Consider the following 26,483-nt stretch of genomic DNA (forward strand, 5'->3'; position numbering starts at 1 on the left):
GGAAATGTCCTCAGTGCCTGAATAACTGCAGTGGAGAGGAGTGACAGAATGCAGACGCATGGTTTTGTACAATGAGGAAAATACACAGGTCTGAATGTGAAAATATTATATAAGAGTAAGAGACTGCAAGAGTTAAAACACTCCTGAAACCGAGGGAAAGCATCATGTATGATAATGGAAATATTTTAATAGATTAATAATACTTTCCATAATGATGTAAGTTTTATATGTCTGAAAAAAGCAGCCACAGGAATAAGGTATAAACTATTAATTGCTACAAAATGTTATTAACTATAACACTTGGTCATATGTCTTCCGCCAGTTCTGGAGCATGATGGTTTTAGTTTGACTTTCGACTACTTTCTTTGTGGTGGACTTTCCTGGCTTTACCATTACGAAATATTAGTGATATATATATATATATATATATATATATATATATATATCACTACATATTAGTATTGCAGTTTGCAGCTACTTTGTGGTCTTTCAAGAATCTTCATGGTTTTATTTCTAGTCTTCTGTGGGATTGCATCATGAGCAGTTTCCCCTAACAGCCCATCGCCCCTGTGGCAAGAGACCTTGTGTGCCATATCTCTGTTGTGCTCCGTGCAGCAGCTGAGCCCACTCTGATGAGTCACTCTGACTCATTATTATCCAAGAGTCCAAGGGTATCAAAAAATGAATTTGTGTCCCATCTGACCAACTATTATTAACACATTGACTGATGTCATCACTATTTTTAGGTATTGAAGAGTAACTAAGCATCATATGCCCACATTCTGCACATATATGAAGGAAAGGCTACAGTGTAAAGCTTTGTTTTACCCAAGAAGATCTATAATCTGTATTTTTAAAAACTGGGCTTTCAAAAACATAATCATCTCCTTGTTCCTTTCCATCAAACCCACAGCCAGTGTGTGTCAGGAGCTGACCTGTGGCTGAATCAGATAAGACAAATTTGTCCATCTCAACCAACGTAGACTAGAGTTATTGTTGTTCATCATTCACGTAAATATTATTCATTAATGTCTGATCATACACTTAGCATGATTACACACTCTGGCTCACCGATGACGATGTGCAGATGTCAAAAAAGATGCAGAAAAGGTCACCTGAGATGGAGATATGAAAGTAAACAAGGACCGTCAGCCGCATCCTGCTGCCACTCAGCATGTTGATTAAGAAGTAATGAGCTCACAGACCGTGTCTAGTGGGTAGAGTTACAGTGTTTGTCATGACTACTGTGTTTGTTTTTCATGATTGATTTTCTTCCAATAACAACTGGCTTAGTTTCGTACTGTGGAAAGGATGGCGCTTTCAATATTCATCTCATATCTTAATGTCAGTGTGTGTGCGCAATGCTCTGAGGTATTGTCCTCTCCATGCAAATGATGCATGACTTGTAATATGCTGAGGGTTATCTGAGGGTGCAGTCACATCTGCTTCTTTTGTGTTATCCAATCTAAAGTGTGAAATATTGACTCTGCTTTTACATTTCTTTCACACTCTGGACAAAAGCGACATGGAATTACACGCAGCTTGTCTGAGTATTGGTTACCCATCGTCTTTCCAAGTTAGAGAATCAGGATGTGGAGGAAGTCAAAACAAATCAGATTCCAGTCTCTGTAACTTCTGCTAAGTATGGCTGACTTGTGTGTCCTCTTGGCAAGAAGTTACTTTGACTGGTGGTCATTACCGTTAAGGGATGAAGAAATAACTGAATATGAAAATCAGTCCAATCTGAAGTTTGCCCAATTATGATGCAGGGCTTTCCGAGCACAATGAACTGCTGTCCATCAGATGTCAACATCCTTTCAATTATACCCATAATCCCTTCTTCCTGTTGTTGATTCTGGTCACACTCTAAATATTACAGTCCAGACTATAAAAATTCAGAGTCTGAATAAACTCAGACATGCTTGACGTGCGTGCCCAGCTTATGCTCTGTTCTGTCTACTACTCTGGCTCTACTAAAGCTAGTGTCTCAGTCGTGATGGTGGACAGAGAAACCTTCCAATTTTCTCTCCAAATAAACCTGTGTGCTTTGTGATGGAACAATGAAGACAGCCAATACAGCCTTGGGTGAGAATGGCCTTGTTGGGACTGAAAGGATCCCTTTGTTGCTCCTTCCCTCCACCCCCCCCCCGTCACCACATCTGTGTGGCACATTTTGTGTAGGGAGTGAATCCTGCCTGGATAGTAGCTGTCTAAGACGTCAATAAGGGCTGACTCTGAAGTTTGGGTACTTTAGTGTTCCCTCACCCTCTGTTGTCCCTTCCTTTTTTTTTGTTTTCATCCTTTGCCCCCTTTGCTCTCTCCTGCACTTACCCCACCCTCACGCTACTCTCCACCATCTGAAAGCAACTCAGGAAAAGCCTTGTTTCCTGCCTCTCTTCTTGTCTTCTCTGCCAGGGAGCAATCTCTCACATGAGTGACTCCTCCACTGTGGACACGGTACAAGTTGCCATATGGGAGATTTAATTAGTGTACGCCTCAAGCACAATCAGCTCCCTCCCAAAACCAGTCAAGAACACGACGACTACTGCTTCCCTTTAATACTGGTCTTAATTAGCGAGGTCGCAGCTCACTGCTAAGGACCTTTGCTTTCTATTTTGGTACAACCTACGTTAAAGCTAGTAAAGAGGGTAAGAGAAAATTGGAGACAATCCTCCCGAAGTGTTCAGTCTCAGAGGAAATGATATGATTGCTGCCTGACTGCCTGGTTGGCAGCGTTCTATCTTTAGAGCAAATGTGTGATTAAGTGTCAGTCTTTCATTATACGCAAGTGACTTACTGTAAGTAACACATGTAGTAGCTAATGTTATGTGTGACTGTATTGATGTATGCAAGTGTTTTCTATAAAAGGTAGGTTCACGCAAATGGCAAAAAAATGCAAACATTTTGGGTTGCTCTGGATAATCCACAGAACACAGTGCTTAAAGGTTTCTATTTATTTTCCAGTTAAGCGTATTTGGAGTGGATGTCGAATCTTAAGAGTTTTTGAGTATTGACTAAAACCTTAGCACCAAAACGCATCAAGAATGAGAAGTTCTCCTCCACCCAAAAATATGTTTCACAGCTTCACTGTGAAGAATGATGTATGTGCAGAGTTTGACACTAGAAGCATGTTTTCATATTCATCTGCTGAAAGTGGAACGTTCTGATTTTAAGGGGCAGGGCCTATGAGCCTGAACTATGAGATCAAGAAAAGTCAATCTTGGTCCAGTATGCAACTTATACAAGTGTGATGTAGAAACACTGAAGTTTGCAGTGAAGTAGCTGACCTCTCGTGTCCAGCAGCAAATGTACATATTCATAGATTGTGGAATTTTTAATGAGGTAGAAGGAGTAGATGCCCATTGTGGAAATTAAACTACTTTTTTTGCAGAAATTGTTCCAATCTAACTATTTGGATATGTCTGGAAGAGGGGATTTTTCTTTTCTTTTCATCTGTTTCTGTTTTTAGTCTGTATTTCTGAATAGTTTAGCATGGCATATTACATTAAAACATTTATATTCCCCAATCTAAGTACTAAAAAACTTTATTGCTTGGTACTGAAACTCTGGCTTTGGTTTGGCACAGTTAGCGACCATTTTTAAATGATACCCGGCACTACTTTTTTGTCATTTCCGATGTTATGATCACCAGAAATGAAACAATATTAAATTCCATTTTATTGTGGTTGGGGAAAACAATTGACCAAAAACTGAACTTATTACCAAAACCACTAGAACCATTGGCCCTTTAAACATGGGTGTCTAGGCAGAATGTGTACAGATCATTGTGCTGCCTGTTTCATTGTTGTAGCTTTTAAGTGGCAGGTTAGAATCAGCTTAAACAACAGGAGTGTCCTCAAGTAATACTTTCAGACTTTCACAATCATTGTACATTAGTCATTGAACCCTGTGTTTTTTTCCTTTGTAACAGCCTTCAACCAAATGCAATGCTATCAATTTTCAGACTTGAGGCGCGGAAATGTAGGCAGACAAAACAGCAGGAGCCTGCCAGATGAAGGAGGTTACAGGAGTCGAGTTTTATCTGGTGGTTTGGGGATTCATATCTCCTCCATCCTGTTCTTTTCAAGACAGTATTGGCATCTGGAGATGAGGCAGACAGAGACAGGTAAAGCCTGTCAGACAGATGCTGATAGAAGGAGAATTGGAAAGAAAGAATAAAAGAAACTGCAGATTCACTTCCCCTCTCTTAACTATTCGTTTTTTTCATTCTGATTGGTAGTCCAGGCATGTGCACACAAACACTCACGGACAAAACTGCACTCACAGGCAAAGCTCAACTTGACATGAGCCTATTATGGTCGTCTTCTCCGAAGTGATGTGTGTAGACGGTGCAACAGTGAAGCAGCTATTTCAGCTGATGTCTTACAGCTGAATGCTCAGGTGCATTCGCTTCCACTACAGAAGATCCATACATTGAGCTTTAGGTGTCATAAGAGTGAAAAAAAACCCACGTCTTCTCATATAGTGAAAGGTTCTGTGGCACGTAAGGGAACTGTGACACCTCTGTGTCTAGCACCATGAAAGGTAATTTTCCGCCAAGTATGTGAGCGTACATGTGACCGTCTATTGCTCAAAGGCTCATGTGTTTATGATCACGCATAGTGATGTGACAGAATCTGTATGCACTGTATGGATCTGTTTCCTCAAAGCAAAGAGCACTTACTCATTTTAAAATAATCAGTAGAGGGAACCTGTACAACCAGACCAACCTGGTGTGCACTAGATACATTTCAAAAACCTGTCTTGTTATCTTGTTGATAGCAAGGCAGACTCTCTAGGGACGTTCAGAACTCACTATGCTTATAGTCTCAGATGTAAATTCTTAATTTTTCTTTGTTTCTGTTTCGTCTTCAGGCATTTTTGCACAGAATCCGACAAACTGCAGAGGACCAACAGTGTCTCTCACCCGAACATGTCAAGGTAAGATTGATGTTTCAGTGCTTACAAGTCAAAATATCTGAACTTATTTCTGGCTTTTGATATTGTGATGCTCAGTATTCATTCACAAATGTGCCTTCTTTCCCCACGTCTCCGTCCATCTGTTGGTCACTTCCTTGCTCTTTTCTCTCTCTTCCTTCCACCCCGCCTCTTTATCTCTTCCTTCCTCTGTATCCCCACCCTTTACATCATCCCCCTGTTTATAGATTCTGTTTTCCAATATTGAGGACATCCTGGAGTTGCACAAAGAGGTGTTGTCTGCAGTGGAGGCCGGTCTGCAGCCCGAACCCCAGCCTCACCATGCACTGGGACACGTGTTCCTCCAGTTTGTAAGTTCATGCCACACACACACACACACGCACACAGAACACGCATAAAACAGCAAAACAGTCACACGCATACACAAGCACATGGACATGCATGTGGGAGCGCATGCATGCATGAATTCCTCCTCCATGCAAAAACACACACACAAACTCTTTTCATGGGCTACCCGTAACCACAGATGCAGGGAAAGCGTGCAAAGCCTGCTGTGAAAATACCCCTTAATTCTCTCTTTCTCACATGAAACACCCCTCCCGTCTCTTGGACTCCCCCCTGACACACACACACACACACACACACACACACACACACACACACACACACACACACACACACACACACACACACTCAGGCTACCTCCACCCTTTTGCCTGCTCTTTTTCCAAACAGGCCTGCATCCTGTCAGGCAGAAGAGTCTCTCTTCCCTCCATTTCGATTCATCAGTCTGTGCGAGTCACTGTCTCTGCCATCTCCTTCTTTTTTGCCCCTCCATCCCTCCATCCAAAGATTTCTCTTCACTCTGCGACTCCCCTGACCGCCCTCCCCTCTGTTTGAACTCGTTTGGCCCCAGGGAACAAACAAAGAAGGGTCTGTGTCCGGGGAGGAAGAGATGGTGTGTCAGTCAGCGAGAGGACAATGCTTCTGCTGGTAGCACTCAATCTGTAGCCTGTTCTCTCTCTCGCTCTCTCGCTCTCTCTCTTTCTGCCTTTCTGCCTTTCCCTCTCATAAATTATCTTCAATTCACTTTCACTGAGGCACACAACACCTCAGCTAGATATTCCACCATCAGTTTGCCTTCAAGTCAGTGCTGCAGGACACCATTAGATTCGAATTTAGTTTCTCGAAGGAAAAAAAAATCTCATTGTTTGAGAACCAATAAACCCACACGTTTCTGGCCCTTGCTTTTTCTCTCAGGTTCAGTCCAATATTAGAGCCAGAAATCTGTGGATCTTTGGCTTTACTTAACCACTGACATAATTTGTGCCCCCAGAGCAGGTTTGGTCACTGAGAAATGTCTATATAGCTAAAAATCAGCCTGCATTTTATGAACCACAACACCTCTCAATAATAATATATCCACTACCTGCTTGTGGCATGAATCCACTTTAATCACATCGGTGGATGGCTGTTAAATTGGCTCATCAAAATGTACCTTCACACAGGTTCAGGCGTCATGGTCCTTCAGTCTGTCAGGCCAAGTGTCAGGACGGAGAATTGATTAAAGTAGCTCTGCCGTTTTCTTTTCGCCATCGCTCTGTAGTCAGACTGGGAGATATAGAGGTCAGACTGGGGGGTAATAGGGACGCTGCAGGTGCTTGGATTTCTAACTGAACCGATGTAAGAAATAGCCTCGGTCTCTTCAGGATTTCAGTTTACTTCAATTCTATCTGAGTGCCATGGCAGGAAAGAAACCTTTGTGACTCAAACCAGTATTGGATATCAATTTCAGGTATGACGATGAGTCATAACTCAATAAATTTCACTGCAGCATTGATATAATAAATGTAAATAATATTTTAGTACAGTTCTTTTCAACTGGTTACGATGTCATGTGAAAAATGTACATAAAAACAGAGGCCTTAAATGTATAAGCATAAATGCCTTAACAAGTGAATGTTTATACATGTTCTCATCATTGATTAATTTATAAATTCTTTTTTGCTGGTTTGCTGGCTTTGTCCGAGCAAGATAGGCCAAACCCAACAATATTCATAATCAAATAATCATATTTCCCAAAATGTTGACGCATTCCTTTAAATGATTAATTAATTTCAATCACAATTGTTAACAAATAGCTTCAGCTAATATGTGTAATGCGCAAACATTAAGATACACAGTATTTAAACACACACCCATTTCCTTTTTTTTTACTTTCTTGCTTCACTTGGTTCATGGTTGTGTGTTCTTCCACCTTGGTGTGTGTGTCTGATAATGCGTGCCACCATGCTTGTGTGTCTTTCTGTTGAGACATTGAGCTTCCCACAAATGCACCACCTTTGTTACTGGATATGGCACACTTGTCCTATTCCTTCTATTTATCATTTACAAGCAGTATATAAACATGCATGTTTTATAACACACTATAATGTATTGTGAGCAGATTAATGTATTTATTAACAACTACAACTCCTCCTGTGAGCACAATAAATGGTGTTTAAACGGATAATGAAAACAGAATTGTAATAATATAAAATGTTTCTTCATAGGGTAAGTTATAATTGTTGACAAATAATATACATGAATAAAGACTTAAACATGTCCTTATATCTGCTTACAACTACATTATAGTTTTTTTTATTAAATGTTTATATACTACTTAAAAATGCGAAGGAGGGGGACTGAAAGTAAAGTGTTATCCCGCATATCCATTACACTTCCCTCCTCAACCCATGACCTTTGTCTCCTTTAACACTGACACCTCTCAGCCAATCGGTTGGCCCTGTCTGGCGCCCTCCAGCCGTAGCCCTTGACCTAGACCAGAGGTCAACACCATGACTGGGATTTGATTAACCTCCCGCATTGTTCCACAAGACTGTCTGCCACTCACAGTTAGGGAAGAAAAATGGGAAGATTCATTGCTATTCAAAGTCAGATGTTGCCAAGATGGCTTGGGAGACTGCAGATGTATAAAATAAAGTGCAGTCTTTGACTTTAAGTTAAAGGCATGTGTATTTGTTTGATATAAGATGTTTTGTACTTTTAACCAAATCACATTTTTGGGATAATACATTTGAAATTAGTCATTTTCTTCTGATTGAACCCACACACACAGATGTTTAAGCCCTCGTTTCAAGATCACAGTTTGCATGAGACTAAATTACATTCAAACTCTGCAAAGGTGAAAAAGTGACTAATGTTGGAGGAGAAATCAGAGACATCAATATTTGCTCTATTTCTAGGAGTGTATACATGAGCACTGTGCAAGAAGCAACAGTCATGTCATTATGGACTTTCTGAACTACACCCATTATGCTTTGACTCTTACGTGATTCCTCGTGTGTGATACTACCCTCTCATCTAGCCTCCAGAATAACATTCCAATGACGAAGAATTCAAATAAAGACTTATGTTTATCAAAGGGACAAACCAAGCCTTTAAGCTATTCTGGGTACAACTGGTGTCTTTCAGAGTAGTCCTAGTTCCTTTAAAATTGACTCTTTGGTTCAAATTTTGGGCCTGTAAGACATTTAGGTGTGCTTGAATTGACTATGCAGTTGTTGTCACCTGAGGAAAGGAAATACCTCGGAATGGGCTTTGGTTGTAAACATAGCTTTAAAAAGGCATGCTGTTTTCAGGTTCAGCTACTGAAGTGCCACCATATCCAGGAGCAAGTAGGTGTAAACTGATATACAGTGGCTACATTTACATGTCCTTAAACACTCCCTTAACATCCAGCCTGCTCAAGTATTCTGTCCTTGAGTTGGTTCATTTATATTTTTTTCCTAAACTCTTTTTAATATAGACGAGAACTGCTTAGTTCAGATACAAGAAACCTCTACAAGCTGTTACTCTGATACTATCTGGGACACTGACGCATGGAAACATGTCATCCTGTTTACTGCTGGATTTCACAGTCTGGGCATGTTTAGTTTTTGCTAACAGTTGGGGAGAGCAGACAGGCAGAAGACATATTCGGTTTACTTCACTGGTTTCATGAATAGCAAGATATTGGAGTGTACGTTTTTTAAGTTGCCTAGTCTGCTCAGATTAAGACTTTAAATGACCAACAAGCAGCATTGCAAGAAGTTGCAAAATTCACATTAAGGTGTGCACATATTTGATATTTGGTTCATGTGACCAGCTAACATAGTTTCTTGCCCTGTAATGCTGCAATTGTACTGTGGACCAAATAGAGCCAGAATCAACTTTATTGTCACACTGCCTTGAATTTGTTTCTACTAGAGAGCTTTGGGAATGCTGACCTAACAGAGCGGTATCATTGAAATGAATGAGGAAGCCCGCATTTTACCTACCTTTCTGTTAAATATAGAGATGGGCAGAAGCATTCAGAAACACCAGCATTTAGAATATGTTGCTTTTGTCAGACTGTTAAAAATAATGAACCTTTTCATGTACGCATTAACAAAAAGACTAAAGCGGTACATGCACATTTAAAAGAATTGGCCCTCCTGTGCTCTCCTCATCTAGCTGTGTAGCGTATTAACTCAGTTCGACAGTATCTGTGGTTTCACACCATATGCTGGCCCAGCTGTTGCTCCCAGTGGTGCTTTGGACTGGAATCCCCTGCCAAACGTGGCTTTGGGTGTGTTTGGGTTCCTGCCTGTGTGGTAAAACCGTTTATGTTGTGCTGCTCACTCGTGTTACACATGTACAAAAGATTTTCGCCTTCTTCTGGTCAAGGCAGTGGGACTGAGCAGGAACACAGAGTTGTATAAAAAGAGCTGTTAGCTTTGTTGGCTGCTTCTGTCAGCACTGCTGGGTTACCATGTAAAATAGGCTCATGCACACAGCAGTGACATATACTGTATGCAGTTAAGTTTGTGTGTGGGAGTTAAACGACATAATCATCTTTCACATCTGTGCCAGCACAGGATGCTGGCTTGGTAACCATTTTTATTTTTAAAGGTGTTGTCGTAGATGATCATTTCATGGAACTTGACAGCATCTTTGACTAAAGTTAGTCAAAGATGTTGTCATGCTTTTTAGCCTGATTTGTCCATTCCTTTGTAGCATTATGGCCGAGCCAGCTTTAAATGCAAAGCCTTCGGGCAGTTACGTTTCAGCTAAGGTTGAAAGTGGTGTCCGAGCACCTGCAGTTTTGGATTTCACTTACTAGGCTGTTTCAAATGACAGTTTCAGTTTCTAGACCTCAAGCTTAGGCCCCACCATGCACATGGTTTCACATCCCAATTACTGTCGCACAGTTAAGAATATACAATAGGCTTCAGTGAACTCCAGGGTGTAAATTCAACTGCAGCTGTGATACTGTATATACATTGTTGTCTCCAGTATGGTGCATGAATAATGCATTTCAAGCTACAGTATAATCACTTGCTCAGGTGTAGTATTACGTATTGCAAAGAAGACTAAATGGCAGCCTGACAAAAGCGTCTGTATTAGTGCTGGGGTTGTTTTGTCTTGTTGCACAGTGTGTGATGCTATCACCTAGGAAAAGGGGAAGTGTTGTATGTTGGCATGCTGTTTCTGTTTAACTATGATGCAGATTACTTTGAAAAAGAGAAGTAATGATGTCAGCTAATAATAGTACTGAATGATTCAAAAAGCTTCATTATAGTCAATATTCTTTCAGTAGTTTTGTCTAATCATTGTTGCAGTTACAATTTACTATAATATTACTACTACGAAAATAAGCAATGACAGCTGTGGAAATGCAGTTATTCACCACTGTCCTTGCAATAGTGTAACTGAATCTCATTAGACTGTAATGTAGTGGAGCCTTCTCTCTAGTTTCTGCTCTTGACTGTCAATCTTCCTCCTGTCAGTTGTCTCAGTAGATTCATCAAGGCGGCCAACTAGCCAGTAACATATGGTATCATGTCCCTGGTCTGTAACCCTGACCTGTGTTTTTCTCCTGTTCTGCAGAGGGAGAGTTTCTCAGTGTACGGCGAGTACTGCAGTAACCACGAGAAGGCTTTGCGACTTCTCATGGAGCTGAACAAGATCCCCAACATCAGGACCTTCCTGCTGGTAAGTCACCACGGCTCCTCTCTTCTGTCTTGCTTATCTTGCTTTTTCTTTGTGTTGCTTCTCTAGTTCTCAAGTCACCAAATCGGTTTCTTCTGCATTTTCATGCTTCCTTCCTCTTCCCACTATGACTCTTCACTTCTCTCCCTTAATTATGTATAAACCAATCTCCCTGTTTTCCTTATTTCATGGCACATGAATCTTATGAATCCTTTACTCTAGTTGTGATCAGATCACCCTCTCACCTTATTTTCTTTCCTGGTATCTTTACTACTATCTTCCTTTGCCCTACATTTCTTTCCTCCCTTGAGTCTCCTCACACTTATTTCATTTTCTGTCATCTATTCATCCTCCTCTTCCTTTTTCCTTCCATCATATCACCTCCATTTCCATGTTAACACTTGAATAAAGGGAAGAAACCATAACAGGGTCAGAGGGTTTTTCCTGCCCGGACAGGATGCAGCCACCATCAGGGTCACTTTTGTGTCGCTCTTAGTAGTGTTTCCGCTACCAGCTGTTTCTGTGTTTTGACACCCAAACCTTTGGGCCCTGGACAATGAACTTAGAATGGCAACTGGGGCCTTTGAGCAGGGGCCCAACCAATGAAATCATCTGCAGATTCTGGGCCAGCCAGCTGTGGAGTGTTGGCAGCCTTTTCGGGATTGGCTGAGAGATCTGAGGCCCTGCGTTTGTCGTTGCCTGATGGTTTGCTTCCATGGTATTATTCTGACCCACAGGACTGGAAACAGTGGGATCAGAGTGTTGCTGTGTGCTTCGGCTTTTTGCTTCCTCTGGTTCAGTCATGCAGCGGTTAATTGGTTAGGTCTTATGTGACGTTAATGCTTCCAAAATAAAATCGCTAAACAACATCTGGTTATGTATTAAAGCAGTTGTCAGACCTGCTCAGGATAATCTCAAATATTGGACTGGCTCTCATGCTTTGTCTAGCAACAGTGAGCAAAACAGAAATAAGATTGATACCCTAGAATTTAGGAAAGAAAATGAAAGCTATTTAAGAAATGCTGACTTGGCAAAGGAAATGTGTGATTCTTTTGCAGAATGGTTGGATACAGAGTAAAGGTTTTTCAGTTCTGTGACCATTGCGAAACGTCCTAGTAATTAATGGCAGTGTAATATGTATTGCCACTGGCTCTTTCTGCTGGTGGTTTAAACTACTTTCATGCTAATTGAATCACACAATGAAGAGAGCTTCTGAAATTGTATGTGTGAATGAAGTGTTAATTGCATTGGAAGAGAAGTGAAGTGATAGCAAAAGGAGGTCAGAGTGAAGAGCGGAGGGAGCTCTGGCTTTAGGCTGGCAGATTACAAATACGAAGAAGATGAGAGGAAAGAAGAAAAGGAAGTCACAGAAGATTTATAGAAAATGGATATGGATAGAAATGGATGTGTAGGAGAGAAATGCATTCGTATTAATACATTGTGAATCTGTGGAATCCCAAAGTTCTGACAATCACAATCAGTTGCATTTTTTCGTTGCTCATTTTTCCCACCAAAAATACTGCACAACCCCCCGCCACCCTCTCCTGCTCTGTGTAGAGTTGAAAGGAATTGCCATATGATTATAATGCTCCAAACTGATCTCCTGCCTTCTTTCACCACTGGAGAACACTCAAGTGGTTTATCTGCATGGCTGCTTTTGATCTTTCATCCCGTCCCATGAGCTCATAGCATACTGACAGGCTGCACTCCTACAAAATACAAGGCGTAGAGAAACCATGACTGTAACTGTAAGCCCCCCCCTTCTGATGAAAACCCCTCTTTCAACTGGTTCTGGAGGGCAGTTTTTTAAAGCCTAAATCTTCTGGGGAATGAGAGGGCACTTAAGAGGTTTCTCAGTGAAAAACATGGATGTCATGTGATGAGAGTTGTGGGTCCAAACAAGCCAAAAAACTCTTACCAACATGCTCCATGCATCCATATGAATTAAAATCTAAAATAAAAACACAACACACAAGCAAAAAATCCAGCACACTTTATATATTAAAAAACATATCAACCAGAATCTCAAAGTATGGCTAAAACAGACCAGAAAGTGGTAAAGCCAACAATTAAAGACCATAGACTTGGTGACAGGATGTGGTTATTAGATTATAACTTTCGTGGTTTAAAACTGAGGCTTTGCACAGATCTAAGGTCAACTAACAATATAATTAAAATAATAGATAAATGAATAGTAAAATTAATACTAGTGGTTTTATAATACAATAGCAAATTGTATAAGGATAATGTAAGAAGGATGCACATTTAGCATGACGAGCATGTCTCAATCTGCATACAGGTTTAATAACTTGCAGTAGAGCAGTAGACCTATGGAAAAACCTAAGGCTTTGCTCCCAGACAATAAGCACCTGGACCTGTTATGTATCTGCTGCCAGTGCAACAGGCTGTGACTAAATGGAAATGACAACAATAGTCAATTAAAGTCTATTTATTGCTGGAAAAAACACAAGAGGCACAAGACAGCAATTGAAACAGCTGCAAATGCTCGAAAAAACTTATTTATGTTGCTGTCTAACATAATAAACATTTTTGAAAAGTTGTGTGTCCGGATGTATGGAAAAGTTACATTGACTTTTTTGTTTCTTCTTCAGCACTGTATGCTACTCGGAGGGAAGAAAAGCACAGAAATTCCCCTCGAGGGCTACCTTCTCAACCCCATTCAGAGGATCTGCAAGTACCCTTTGCTGCTGAAGGTACTGTACAACTGCTGCACTAATGTCACAATGCTGTCATCAAATAACACCAGCTTTCTTTGTATCATATCATAGCCTGCTCAGGCAATCAGAAAAACAAATGATAGCTGACACTATGAATCTCACTTCATGGATACAGTGCATGTATCTGTGTAAATACCAGGGACTCATTTTAGATTTTGGAGCAAAAACCTTATATACGCTGGCATTTCAAGGCAGCCAGTCTTCCCAACTGAGGGGGGGTTGAGACTCGTGTAGAATAGGTGTCATTGCTGAAGGTCACAGAATACTTTATACCCCTCTAATACAGTGATTTCTTTTTGTTGTTCCTTCTTCTGGAAATTCCACAGTAAATGTTTTAAAACTCAGCCCAGCTCCCCTTTCCCTGAACTAGGAACTGCTGAAGCGGACCCCTAAGAAGCATGCTGACTATCCAGCAGTGGAAGAGGCTCTGCAGGCCATGAAGGCTGTCTGCTCCAACATCAATGAGACTAAGAGGCAGATGGAGAAACTGGAGGCTCTGGAACAGCTGCAGTCCCACATTGAGGGCTGGGAGGTGAGAGCAAGAAGGACAGAGTGAGGGGGAATTAGAAAAAGTAAAGTAAAGGGTAGTTAGCCACAAGGAGGACATACTTTTCTTAGCAACACAATTATGATGCATGCAAGGTTTCTGCAAAAGAAAGAAGAATACGTAAGTCCTGTAACATAACCACTACAAAAACAGTCAGTTTTATTTCAGAAATACCCCAACCACCACAGTCTCCATCTATCTTAAGAGTTAACCACTACTGCAGCCAAATCACTTCTCTGAGCGCAGGGGCCACGGACGGGGCTTGGGAGCCGAGCGAAGGGTCCAGTGCATTTTTCACGCCTCCCTCACCCACCACAACAGAGGCCTTGTCCTAGCAGGCACCAATGGGACAATCCACCCACACAGGGTGCCAAGGGGGATGCCAACGGGCATACTGCCCAATCAGAAGAGACCTAGGAAGCACAGCTCTAGTCTCACATGCACTGAGAGGGTCACATGAGGGGACTTTTAGAGGAGGGGGAGAGGGAAAAAAATTGAAGGATGGAACCAGAGAATGGGCCCCACTGGGACATCCCACTATCTGCATCCGAAACAGACCCCTTTTCGTTCTTTCCCTCAGAGAAATGTAACCTTCTGACCCTGATAAATGTCCACAAAACCAACAAAAAACAATAAATCGTTATTTAGCTTGAGTATATTGACAGTAAAATACCACACAGAATATGTTCTGGTCCCACACCAAAGCAAGTAGTGCTGAAGTGATAAGCCAATCATGGGACCATGGGAAATAATGAAATATTTCGGATAATCGATTACAATTATGATTTTTCAGACAAAACCATCAACAATTCTCCTTTTCCAGCACCTCAAAAGTGAAGATTTGCTGCATTTCCCAGTTATATGTAATTTGAATTTCTTTGGACTGTTAATTGAACAACGGAGGAATTCTGGCTCGGGAAATATGTGATTGGCATTGTTTTATTATTTTCTGACATTGTATACACAAAACGATTAATTGTGTAGTTGGAAACAATGAATAATGGTATATGCACGATAACAAATCACTTTTAGATTAGTAATGGGGTTAATGTTGAGCTGATAATCTTTGTATTATTATTGTGCTCGAATTAAATTAGTCATTAGATGTAATTTTGTAGTTTTACTTCTAAGAACGGATGCATATCTGATTTATTCATTCAGGGGAAAACCCCCGTCATTTTGCTGTTCAAGACAAGCCCCCGCTCCCAAGGAGCTCTCGACCTTACAGCATTAGTTTCGCTCTCCTCTCTACAGCCACTCTTCAGGCTAATCACCTCCAGCCCTAATGGAAGAGGACGCCAGTAGTGCCGAATCAGGCCCAGGCGCATTACCGCTGCCCAGACACACACACGCACACACACACACACACACACATGCACACATGCACACACATACACTGCCAGCTTGTATTCTTACTTTTGTATGTTTACGCATCCATTATAGATGGAGGAAGGCTTACACATGCATGCATGTGCACCCAAAGATACAAGCTTGCCCTCTGAATTCTCCTACAAACGCTCGTGCCCACCCCCACCTCAGCTTAGTGCCGTTAACATGAGGTTGAATCGATCGTCTGAAACACGTTCCCCTCCCCAGACCCTATCGGTATGCACCTTAAGAAAAGCTCAGAGAATCATTTTTCTTTAAATGAACTCTGGAGCGATGAACATCCATCATAAATATATACTCGTGGGAATCAATTATGGACGCTTCGGAGTGGGTGTGGTCGATTGGGGCGGGGGTTTCCTCAAGTCTCTGGTGGACCCATTTCAGAGACATTAAAGACAACTGTGAGGTTCAAATCTGATGTATACGTATGCGCCTGTAGGGATGGGGCAGGGGGTGATGGGTAATCTACAAGACGAAGGGGGGAGGTTATCCCAAATCCACACATGGGTGTATTTAGTTCCAGATGATTTGGAGTGGAATGAGCCGTTTAACAATGAGTAATGAGATGTCTCTTAACTCACTTATTGTATTTTATGTTTTAGTAGCCCTGTTTTGACAATTGTGGTGGGCAGCACGTTAACCTGCTCCTTCTTATGAGCTTACTATATTAAACCCTTGGTTATTTAAATATCTATAGTAGGAAATAGTTCTGTCAATCACACCTCTGGCAGGATGAGACTGCATGGTTGATCATGCATGTATTTGTGTTTTTGCAAGCTGTTTCTGTTTCCTAGTTGGAAATGTGAAAACACTGAAAATGATTTTCTAAAAGTAATGATGCCTAGCCATATTAATATCAGTACTTGGCCCCGAAACTCAGTCACTTTCACCTCGTGAAAGGTTAATTAGACACCATGCTGTGGTCAATCAACGAGGCTTTTCAGTTCCAGACTGATGTCAACAACCTCATGAACAAAGACTGAAAGGTTCAAGGACCACTTTTCTAAATAATATTATTTTTAAATTTCAGTAATACAGTTACAATGAATAGTACTCAGACACCTTGGTCTTTGATTATTAATATATTTCAGACAGAAAATGTGGCAAAATGTGTTGAATAGAGAAACATTGTTATTTGTTCCAGCTCACTGCGTGTGTGTGGTGTGTGCCTTTGGCCTTTGTGCTGCTTCATAAAGTGAAAAGGCTCTTTTGGTCTCAACAGATTGTGGTATATTTGATAGCTGACGAGAAACGGCTTTTAAGAAAGACTTGATCACATCCTGTGAAGGTGGTGGGCTGCAGAGTGACATTATACAGCTTCCTGAATTAGTAGAGTGAGTTGACTTAGATCACAGATTTTAAATTCCCCCTTGGCATGACAGAGGTACAAAGCATTTGATAAGGTTTCACTGCAGGGATCAGAATAAGGCTAAAGCACTTCCACCTACTATGTCATGAGTCATGTATCTCCATCCTCTATGCATATACAGCTGTATTTTTATTTGTCTGGATGCTTGTATTTGTAGGTTGTTTTGTTGTGTTTACATCCTGAGAAGAGAATAAAAAAGCTTTGTTTGTTTCCAAGTCCCACAGGAACCTATATGTAGGCTAAGGTAGGCCAACAGTTTTGCCCTGCCACTTTGTGCTTAGTGCTTCCAATGAACTTACACATTTTGAATTTGCTAAAAGCTCCAGTTCTATACAACCCTGCAGTAATGTGGGGAAGTTTTGCCGTTACGTGTCACAGTTCCTGGCAGGGAACAGCGTGCAGGTCATATTTTTGCAGTTTTGCATTGGAGATGGGTGGGAGACTGTGTTTACTCCTTCCTATCATTGACGATGGAATGAAAACAAATTGTTTACCATGTCAAAGTTGAATTTCATATTGTTTCACTAAAGTCATCAACTCTTCAAGTTTTGATACAGACAACAATGTCTTTGCAGCTCCCCAATTTATACTGAGAGTGCTATCAGAGTTTCAATGCTCTGCTCAAATAACATTAACTATAGTTGCAGCAAATGAGCAGAAAGAGACGTGTGATGGATAAAACTGCCATCATAATGTTGTTACAGTAATAATGTCAGTAGCTAATGTTCTTCTCAATCTTTGTTTTTTTCTTCTTCAGGGAACCAACCTGACAGATATTTGCACCGAGCTGCTGCTTCATGGAAATCTCCTTAAAATCTCAGCAGGCAATATCCAGGAACGTGTCTTCTTCTTGTTTGACAACCTCTTGGTTTACTGTAAGAGGAAGTCCAGGTGAGAAAGGCAACTATATAGCACCTACTACAACAGCGTGTCAAGGAAGAAGGAACAAGAAAGCTTTCAAAAATACTTAATGTATTGACAGACTACTAGAAGGAGACTAGATGTGGAAAATTGGAGTAAATGTTCACATTCCTGTTTGTGTAGACAGGTTTTTAGTATGCAGGCAAAACAAAAACAACTACATGTGTCTGCTGCTCCCATAGCTGTGTCTGTATGAATGTGCATGTGTTATAGACACAAGTTCTTTTCTTACTGTGGCACTGGCATCAACGGATGTTTTCCCTGCTGAGTGTGACCACAGTGTTGTCTCATTTCCCAGGGTTTCTGGAAAGAAGTCCACCAAGAGGACCAAGTCTATCAACGGGCCCCTCTATGTGTTCAGAGGCCGAATCAACACTGAGGTGATGGAGGTGGAAAATGTGGAAGATGGAACAGGTTTGTGTTTGCCCAGCAACGTTACCTTTGGAGACCTTCTATATGTCCATTCATGCAACTCTCCCGGGGCATTTGTGTAATTCTCATGAGTTATGAGGTTATTTTTTATGTATCTGATGTTACCCAAAATCTTGATTTGTTCATTTTGATATCCCAGGTAATATAGATTTGACTGCAGTGCTATTTTTTTATTTCATACCTTAGTTCATGAAACTGTGCCATTTAGAAACTGGTGGTTGGATATGAATCAGGTACTTGTTGACAGTTTGGGTGGAGTATCATATTTGCACGTAGCTTCAAACAGGATGTAGCTTGCAACCTCATGTGCCACCTTTTGATGTAAAGTAATGTGTTAAGGTTGTTGATGGAAATCTGAAGTGCAAACGCAAACCTGAGCTAGGTGATAAACTTGATGTGCTCTCGCATTGGTCGAGATATTTTGTGCCGAAGATAAACTCTGTGTTCTCGATGTGATCCGGCCGTCACTCAGCTCACTTTGCTGTTGTGGTTTGTTGCGAGGCACCGTGCTGGGCTTGGTACACATTGTCTGCTGGTGTAGAAACACTTTGTCTTCCTCTCGCTCACATGTTTCCTCTTTTTTTCTCTCTTTGGTGCTGGCAGAATATTTTGCAAGCTCACATGACCTTTTTTTTCTGCATGTTGGCTGCTGGCTGTCGCATTTAGGCTGCTGAAGGGGAAACCACAAAGAAAAACATGCCTTATTCGCAGAACTAAGGGGTCCCATATTGAAACTGTGAACATATGTGAACTGTCAGAACGCAGATTATCTGATTACTATGTGTTAAAAAAAAAAAAAAAAAAAAATAGAACGTGTAAGTATTTGAGGTTATCTGCTGAATTGGAAATGGTACGACAAGTTTGTGCGGCACAAATAAGAACAGATTTAATATGCTATGCACAATATACTATAACCTCAAGTCACACAGTTAAAGAGGCTGGCTTAAAATAGCAGCCTGTTTGACCAAATTATTGTGGAAAGCCTTAGAAAATTTTTTAAATGTCCACGCCTCGTACACCTCTGTCTTGATAAATATCCCTTTACCAGATCTTACCATGCACTTGCATAAGATTTTGCTAGAATCCATCTTTTCCATCCCCGTGGCTAAAAAGAGACTAAACGCAGTGTGTCCCAACCCAGTTCCCTACTCTCACAGATCAGCAGGAGCAGCTCCCTGTGGGGCCTGAAGTATCAGATCTATTTATATGACCTTTGAGCGTGAGACTAATGCACCCCATTACCAGTGGCCATTCATTATTCAGTAGCTGCTCACCTGCGGCTAAATGGATGATAAAATTAGAAATGGGTACAAGGGAAGATTTTGTTGAGTCAGTGGAAAGATGCTCTTTTACTGCTCTCAAGGTGCATCATGTTTGTCTTTTTAATTGTCTTGTAAATCATTGTTTGAGTAGTAAATTCTATTTAGAGATAACTTTGATGTTAACTTGTACAACATCTTGATTGTAATTTGATTACACTGATTACTTCCTTTACTTACCACTGAGGTCAGTGTTAACATAATGTGTGTGTCTGGGGGTTTTGTCTCATTTTCTTGAAATGAAAAATGCCTAAAGAGAACATGAGAAAGAAAAACGAACTTGACACAGAAAGAAAGATAATTTGCAGTAGTACATTTTGTTTTAATTAGATCATTTGTTTTAAGTAAATCCCTAAACCCAGAGGGCCATTCCAATGTAGGCCTGATACACTGAACAAAATAATTGCTTACCCTACTAACAAAGTCTTTTAATGTTATTTATGATGACACCTTGTCCATTTAAAATATTATTTGCTTGACTTCCTTATATTTTGTCTTCCCTGCAGCGGACTATCACAGCAACAACTACACTGTGACTAATGGCTGGAAGATCCACAACACTGCTAAAAACAAGTGGTTTGTTTGCATGGCCAAAAATGCAGAGGACAAGCAGAAATGGCTGGACGCCATCTTGAGGGAACGGGAGCAGAGAGAGAGTGAGTAACACTTTTTTAAAGGCCATTTTTATTCTACTTCTGGTTTATGGGACTGGCAGTGAAAAACCAGAAATGATCCTTTTTATACTAGAATTACCCCAGTGTTTTACAAGATCATTGTATAAAATACACTCAGTTGCCAGTGTATTAGATACAGCTAGCTAAAATTAATGCCTAATAATAAGTTAATAAATAATAAATGAATAAACCTTAATGAAGGTTATGTTTTTATTGAAACTGTTATAGAGGGGTGTTAATTCAACTGTATGGTCGTTTAGGAGGCTGCAGTTTGTGGTGCTGTTGAATTATGTTATAAATAAGGTAGACAACATGATAGAAACACCTACGGCCTCAAAAATGACCATAAAGTTGAATCAATACCTCTCTAAAACAATTTCAATAAAAACTGCTGCACGCTCATTGAAGTGCTGGGCTGCACTTCCTCAGGATCCCTTGTCAATCAAATAGTGTGGCCAATACCATGATGTGTCTGTCCTTAATTCGTGCCCGTCTTGGCCTTTGCATTCCTGTTTTGTATGTAGTACTTATGTAGTCGTGCAGTTGTGAGGCTTTTTTTTCTGCACCCCTTGTATGTCGCCCTACATGTTGGTGTCACCTTAGATTCACAAACTATCAAGGCTCCCTCAGCTGGCCCACAGTAATGACTGTGGATGTGACCTGGATACACTGTTTGTGTCCTACGGTTATGTCCCACCTTGAACAAGCTGCCTGCCCTTTGTTTTGTAAATAGAGGCTTAGGTGACATGACGTTCAGAGTTGACCTGTGCACCAGGCGGAAGCTGCGACAACAATCTATCCTTAACATTCATAAAATCAGTGCAGCAGAATCTGGTATTTGACTAATCAAAGCCCTCAGCGGGAAGTGACTGGTGAATCAAACATCTCATTCACAAACAACAGATACACTAAAAACAGCATTTTTGGTCAGATTCCTAAAATAGAGAAGCATTCACTTCAAAGAAACGTAACTGAGCTTCACTCAAAGAAAATGAAGCTCAGTTACGTCATACACATCTTTAATTTATCTGTATCTATTTTTTACTATAATCAGAGTGTTTGTTTCTTGTGTATACAGAGTTGTATCAGTTTCAGAAGAGTTGCAGCCATATGACAAGTGGGGAATTAGCTTTGGATGAGTGTGCAGAAAAAGTGTATTTAGTCTTACCATAAAACATCCACTGAGGCATATGAAAAAGCCCTACACGGCACCACCTCCACTGATTTGAGATTAGTAATATAAACTGATATTCTTGTTGCTCCTTAAGTTGTTTTCCCTTCATTGTGCGACTTCCCTCTTTTGCCTTAAAATGTGTTCCCACCTGTTCAGCACTGGCCATCTGTCTTTGTTATCTTGTGTGCATTAGATGGTGTGAAAGGCTTTAACCAGATTTTGGGCGGCATACAACTGGTCACCTGATAGCATTGATGGCTAAAAGTCTAAATTGGATCTCTCAAGCTATTCTAATGATGATTTGGTTGAAAATGACAAAATGCTAAAAGGTTTAGCCGCATGTGCACGTTAGCTGATTTGCATTTATGTGAAGTAGTCTTTCTAGCTTTACGTTAAATAAGCATCCGCAGCAGACTTCGACGTCATCAGCATCTGATCCTGTGATGAAAGGGGTTCAGAGTACAAATAAGTACGAAGGGGTGTGCTGCAGCTCGTGGTGTTAAGTTTCAACCCAGCGGAAATCGACCTGAGGCTAACAGATGCCAGATCAGTCACAGTGCCCAATTTCCCCACACTCTCTCTTTCTATTACCCACTCTACAGTATACTCTGCTCTCAGTGTGCTTACCTTTCTCTCAACCTCTTTACTACAGTCTAGACAGCTTCATGATAAAGTTTTACTGCAATAAATCCTGGCAACGATTTTTTCACATCTCCCCCTTCACGCATTATTGCTTTTCCTGACACGCCTTGTTTAATGTGACCTTTTCCATGTATCGCCATGGCCCTTCCATGTGTTGGTCCTGAACCCTCTCAAAGGACTTCCATTGTTCAACAACTGCCAGCTGGAGGTGTTTTGTCTTATCCCTGTTTTCATGGAAGTTTGTTGAAAATGCGTGGGTCAGATAATGCGATATGGCATTAGCTCGTGCCAATGAGCGCAGGAAGACGAGGAGCAGCACAAGACAAACCCTGACAGCTGGACCAGAAGCTGAAGGGGGCCTCTGCTCTGGACAGGAACCCGTCTGTTGTTCAATGACACTCATTGTTTAAGACTACTCCAGCTGCTGTCAAATGTAATATAACCCCACCTCCATCACAGGCTGCCCGTGCAAAACCCAAAGACTCAATGGGAAACTGGATTCAAGAGTTAACCGTGAAACTTTACACGTTGTTTGTTTCATCCCTTTCGCTCCCTTTTAGTGGTCTGACTTCTAACCCAACATTTGTCCCTTAACTTTCTACCTTCAAATTCTTGCATAATGCAGCATAAAAGATATTTATTTTCAGCTGCATTGCATAGTTTGCACTGGACAGCGTAGAGAGCCTGGCACTCTAAGGTCTACTGACAAAGGCCAACTGATCAAATGCCTTCCGTTGCCACACATTGCTTCGTGTCTTCAGCCAAACTCCAGCTGACCACCAGCATGCACATACGTTCTGTGGCTGCATGAGAGGAAATAACTAGTCAGCAGTTTGTCTTTCTGACACAGTCGGTAAACAATAATTGATTGCCATTTTATGTGTGGGAGGGCCCGGAGAGAAATCAAGGTGGTTGAGAGGTGATGAAGATACCAAGTTTCAACTGTTTCCAGGTGTCACAAATATATGTTCTTTGTGATGCATGTTGCGACGTCTAAATCAGAATACTTTGTAGTCGAGCTCAGCAGCTTGGTGTGCCTCTCAGTAGACTTAAGCAGCTTAGGGAGGCGCGGCGCAGCAGAGTTGAGTTGCCCGAGTCAAAAACTCTCACAGTTCAGAAGTTCATCAAACCCCTCGATGAGGTTAAGCAGCTCAAACAGCATACTCACTGGTGAGCTTTTACTGGGGCAGCAGGCCTTACAATGGGCCCTCACATGTTCTGCTTTACAATAGAGGAGTAATAGTTAACAAACCAACACAGAAACAAGATCAAGATCGCTCTGCCCTGCTGAACTTTAATCTCTCTAAAAACAACTTGTTGAGGAGAGATTAACATCTGGGTTTTTTTTCAGAAGGTTGTGGCAGACCCGAGTCGCCATGCTCTGTTTCTGGCTTCAGTCCATCTGCACAATACCAGAACACAACCGGGCCGTCCAGGCAAAGGCGCGTTTGTCTCCTCCAACAGCGCCATGTCAGTCCTTACCTTTGATACGTGTAGATAGCTGTGGAAAGCAAGTTGAAATTTGTGTCCTGGTATGTGTCTGCTGTATTATTGTTGGCATTGCGATACAGTCACTGCATTGTGCTGAGAGTTTGTTTGTTCATTTATTTTCACTCTCACATCATCTGATGTCAACTCACGGAAAAGTTACTTTTTAAGTCATTCCATTGATGGTAACAATGGGTGACAAATCCCTTTGGATCTGAATTGTTTCTCTCTTTTCTTTGTAGGTCTCAAACTCGGAATGGAGCGGGATGCCTATGTGATGATTGCAGAGAAGGGGGAGAAGCTCTACCACATGATGATGACCAAGAGTCGGCACATGATTAAGGATAGACGCAGGAAGCTCAGCATTGTGCCCAAGTGCTTCATGGGAAAGTGAGTTTCTTTGCTACCTCAGTGCCTGGTTTCTTCAAGTTCCCAGAATGTGAATGCAGTGCTATGCTGTTCACAAGGGGATCCTTATAAATTGCTCTTACGTAAGACCAGGAGGTTTTCAAAAGAGCTGGGATCCAGTCTCCCCAAGTCCTGGCAAAATGCCCAAACTGTTATTTCCCTACATGCTCTTGTCCATAATGAGCCCCCCTCATAGTCTCCTCTCACGGGTCACAGAAAGGACCAAGTTTCTCTCCACACACTCATATCGTTGCGCACACACTCACACGCTCAGACTTTCATTAGCAAAGGACCTTTAACTGAGGCTCCGCTACAAGCCATTCCCCTTTCTGTTCCGGGATGTTTCAATGCAATGAATAGAGTGACTTGCTTAACTTTTTCTCAGTTGCTCTACATACAGACCAACATTTGTGAGATCCTGAGCAGCAGTTAAATTCTTTCCGTCACCATCTTAGGGAGACAAAAAATAAAAATGAGGCAAGACTTCGATGGTGTCTGATGACTGGTCTTGTAAAGAGAAACTAGGGAGAAACCATTAATGTCTGCAACACTGCCAATGTGGCCTCTCAGTATATTACAAATCATTAAACGCATCCCCCATTTCAAATAGTTTTTTCTAGAGGTAAATGTAGTGGACGATAACACTGTATTCAGCCACTGCCAAGAAGGGAATTTAATGAGTTGCTCAAAAATGTAATAGTGTTTCTGGGAAACATGTTCCGTCTTGGTGGCGTCATATGAAGTTCTTGTCTGGGTGTTTTCCTCTCACTGTCCGATGGACCTCCCTGGCGGTCTGGCTCCTGAGATCTTCCAGGAAATACATTCTGCCATATTGTGTGCGTGTTAATGTACTGACCTTCTCCCATTACGATGTCCTCTAAGCTTAAGTTGGCAGCACACATCCCATATAGTTCCAAATTTATGACATTTCATATGAAATGTTATATGTGTTGAAATTATGTCTTCATGTAGACCATATTTTGTGTACAATATCTTCACAGTAAACAATATCATATCTTTATCAACCTAGAACTGAACCAATTATTAAAACCCTTTTTTTTGTTTAGTCACACACTCCCTCCTTTGCCTCATCCATGTGATACAAGTCAAGTTTCTCTGCCTCTTTCACTCACTCTGTTTTCACTTTCTATCATCTCTCACTTTCCTCGCGTTATCACTCAGTCATTTCCTGCCGATGAGTGCAACCTGCATTAGCTCTGCATTTGTCTTTCTGATGAAATTAGTGGCAAGCATAGTTTGAGTGCTTATTGCATTAAACAGAGATGCAGACTACTGGCTTGATAGCACCCTGTTGCCTTGATAGCATAATTCCATCATCTGTCTTCTATCTACTTTCGTAGATGGTCAGTGTTAACAAGCTTTACATTTTTTTATTGCTACTTTTTTCAGCATGCCAGTGCTTGCCTTGCATCATTTGTGTGGATTTGAAGTGGTCTTATATCATATTCTGATTTTCCTTTGTGCTAACAGGAGTACTAAAGCTAGGAAGAGGAATTAGGTGTCAGCTGTTGACTCTAATACAGATCTCCATGGTCCATTTCTGGGTTAGCTTCTGTACTAGTTTTTGCTTCTCAGTGTATCCTTTACCCTCTGAGGGAAAATACATTAGGTTTTGAGCATGTAGTTTTCACAGCATAAACATGTCAAAATTAAGTACACGATAAAAAGTCAGGATACATACTTGTGTGCACGCTACTGTCCCACAATACAATACACAAAGGAAATGGAGCTGGAACTAATTAAGATAAATGGCAATTGTTGGTGAGATGGCTCCAGGAAGATCTTAGAAAACAAAAAAGTGTCTGGAAAAACATTTTGCTTTGTCTTTGTAAATTGTAATTGGCAGTGACAGTCTAAAGTTGAAGTTTGATTAATGATCTATAAATATTGGTATATATTATATACTGTATTAGGCTGGGACCCAGGTCTAGCCCTCAGGATGTTTTTTGCTACCTTTTTGGTCTCAGGGGCCCAAAACCCTCTTTTTTGGGGCATGTTTCTTGTTAAATTATCTAAAGATATTTAAAATAAATTGCATATTAAGGCCTTACAATTGCATAAGTAGTCATACAAATATGAAAACTGACAGGTAGTATCCTGAAACAAAGGGGACAGTAGAAAAATACGATTCTGGTGCTTGATGCCATTTTGTTTAAAAATAACACATACAACATCCCCAAAAAAACAAAAAATGATTGTCCACTCATCAAACATGATTATTTTCTTGCACTTTATGGTGAATATCACCACCTCACTTGTATATAGAAAATGTCTCATGTTCATTAACCTTCTATATTCAAAATAATTCCAAAATAATTCACTATACCTCAAGTTAGAGAAAATAAAGACAACAACAGAAAAAGCCAAAGACAGGGAGCGTCAAAGTCCCTAGTGTGCACCTTTATTCCCTT

The 26,483-nt window shown here is 41.0% G+C and overlaps 2 protein-coding genes across 3 annotated transcripts in view; one reads left to right on the forward strand and one right to left on the reverse strand.

Annotated features, from left to right (window-relative positions):
- The window catches only part of ampd1 (adenosine monophosphate deaminase 1 (isoform M)), a 207,229-nt gene that overhangs the window by 121,903 nt on the left and 58,843 nt on the right, over positions 1–26,483 (reverse strand). The window lies entirely within an intron of this gene.
- The window catches only part of prex1 (phosphatidylinositol-3,4,5-trisphosphate-dependent Rac exchange factor 1), an 81,076-nt gene that overhangs the window by 13,440 nt on the left and 41,153 nt on the right, over positions 1–26,483 (forward strand). For both annotated transcript variants that reach the window (XM_051426475.1, XM_051426476.1), the window contains exons 2-10: positions 4,876–4,941; positions 5,166–5,288; positions 10,849–10,953; positions 13,563–13,664; positions 14,059–14,220; positions 17,751–17,884; positions 18,213–18,328; positions 20,172–20,321; positions 23,886–24,033. In XM_051426475.1, coding sequence (XP_051282435.1) covers positions 4,876–4,941; positions 5,166–5,288; positions 10,849–10,953; positions 13,563–13,664; positions 14,059–14,220; positions 17,751–17,884; positions 18,213–18,328; positions 20,172–20,321; positions 23,886–24,033 — 1,106 coding nt within the window. The remainder of the gene's footprint in view (positions 1–4,875; positions 4,942–5,165; positions 5,289–10,848; positions 10,954–13,562; positions 13,665–14,058; positions 14,221–17,750; positions 17,885–18,212; positions 18,329–20,171; positions 20,322–23,885; positions 24,034–26,483) is intronic.

The sequence above is a fragment of the Dicentrarchus labrax genome, unplaced genomic scaffold (genome assembly GCF_905237075.1).
Source record: "Dicentrarchus labrax unplaced genomic scaffold, dlabrax2021, whole genome shotgun sequence".
In the NCBI taxonomy this organism is placed as follows: domain Eukaryota; kingdom Metazoa; phylum Chordata; class Actinopteri; family Moronidae; genus Dicentrarchus; species Dicentrarchus labrax.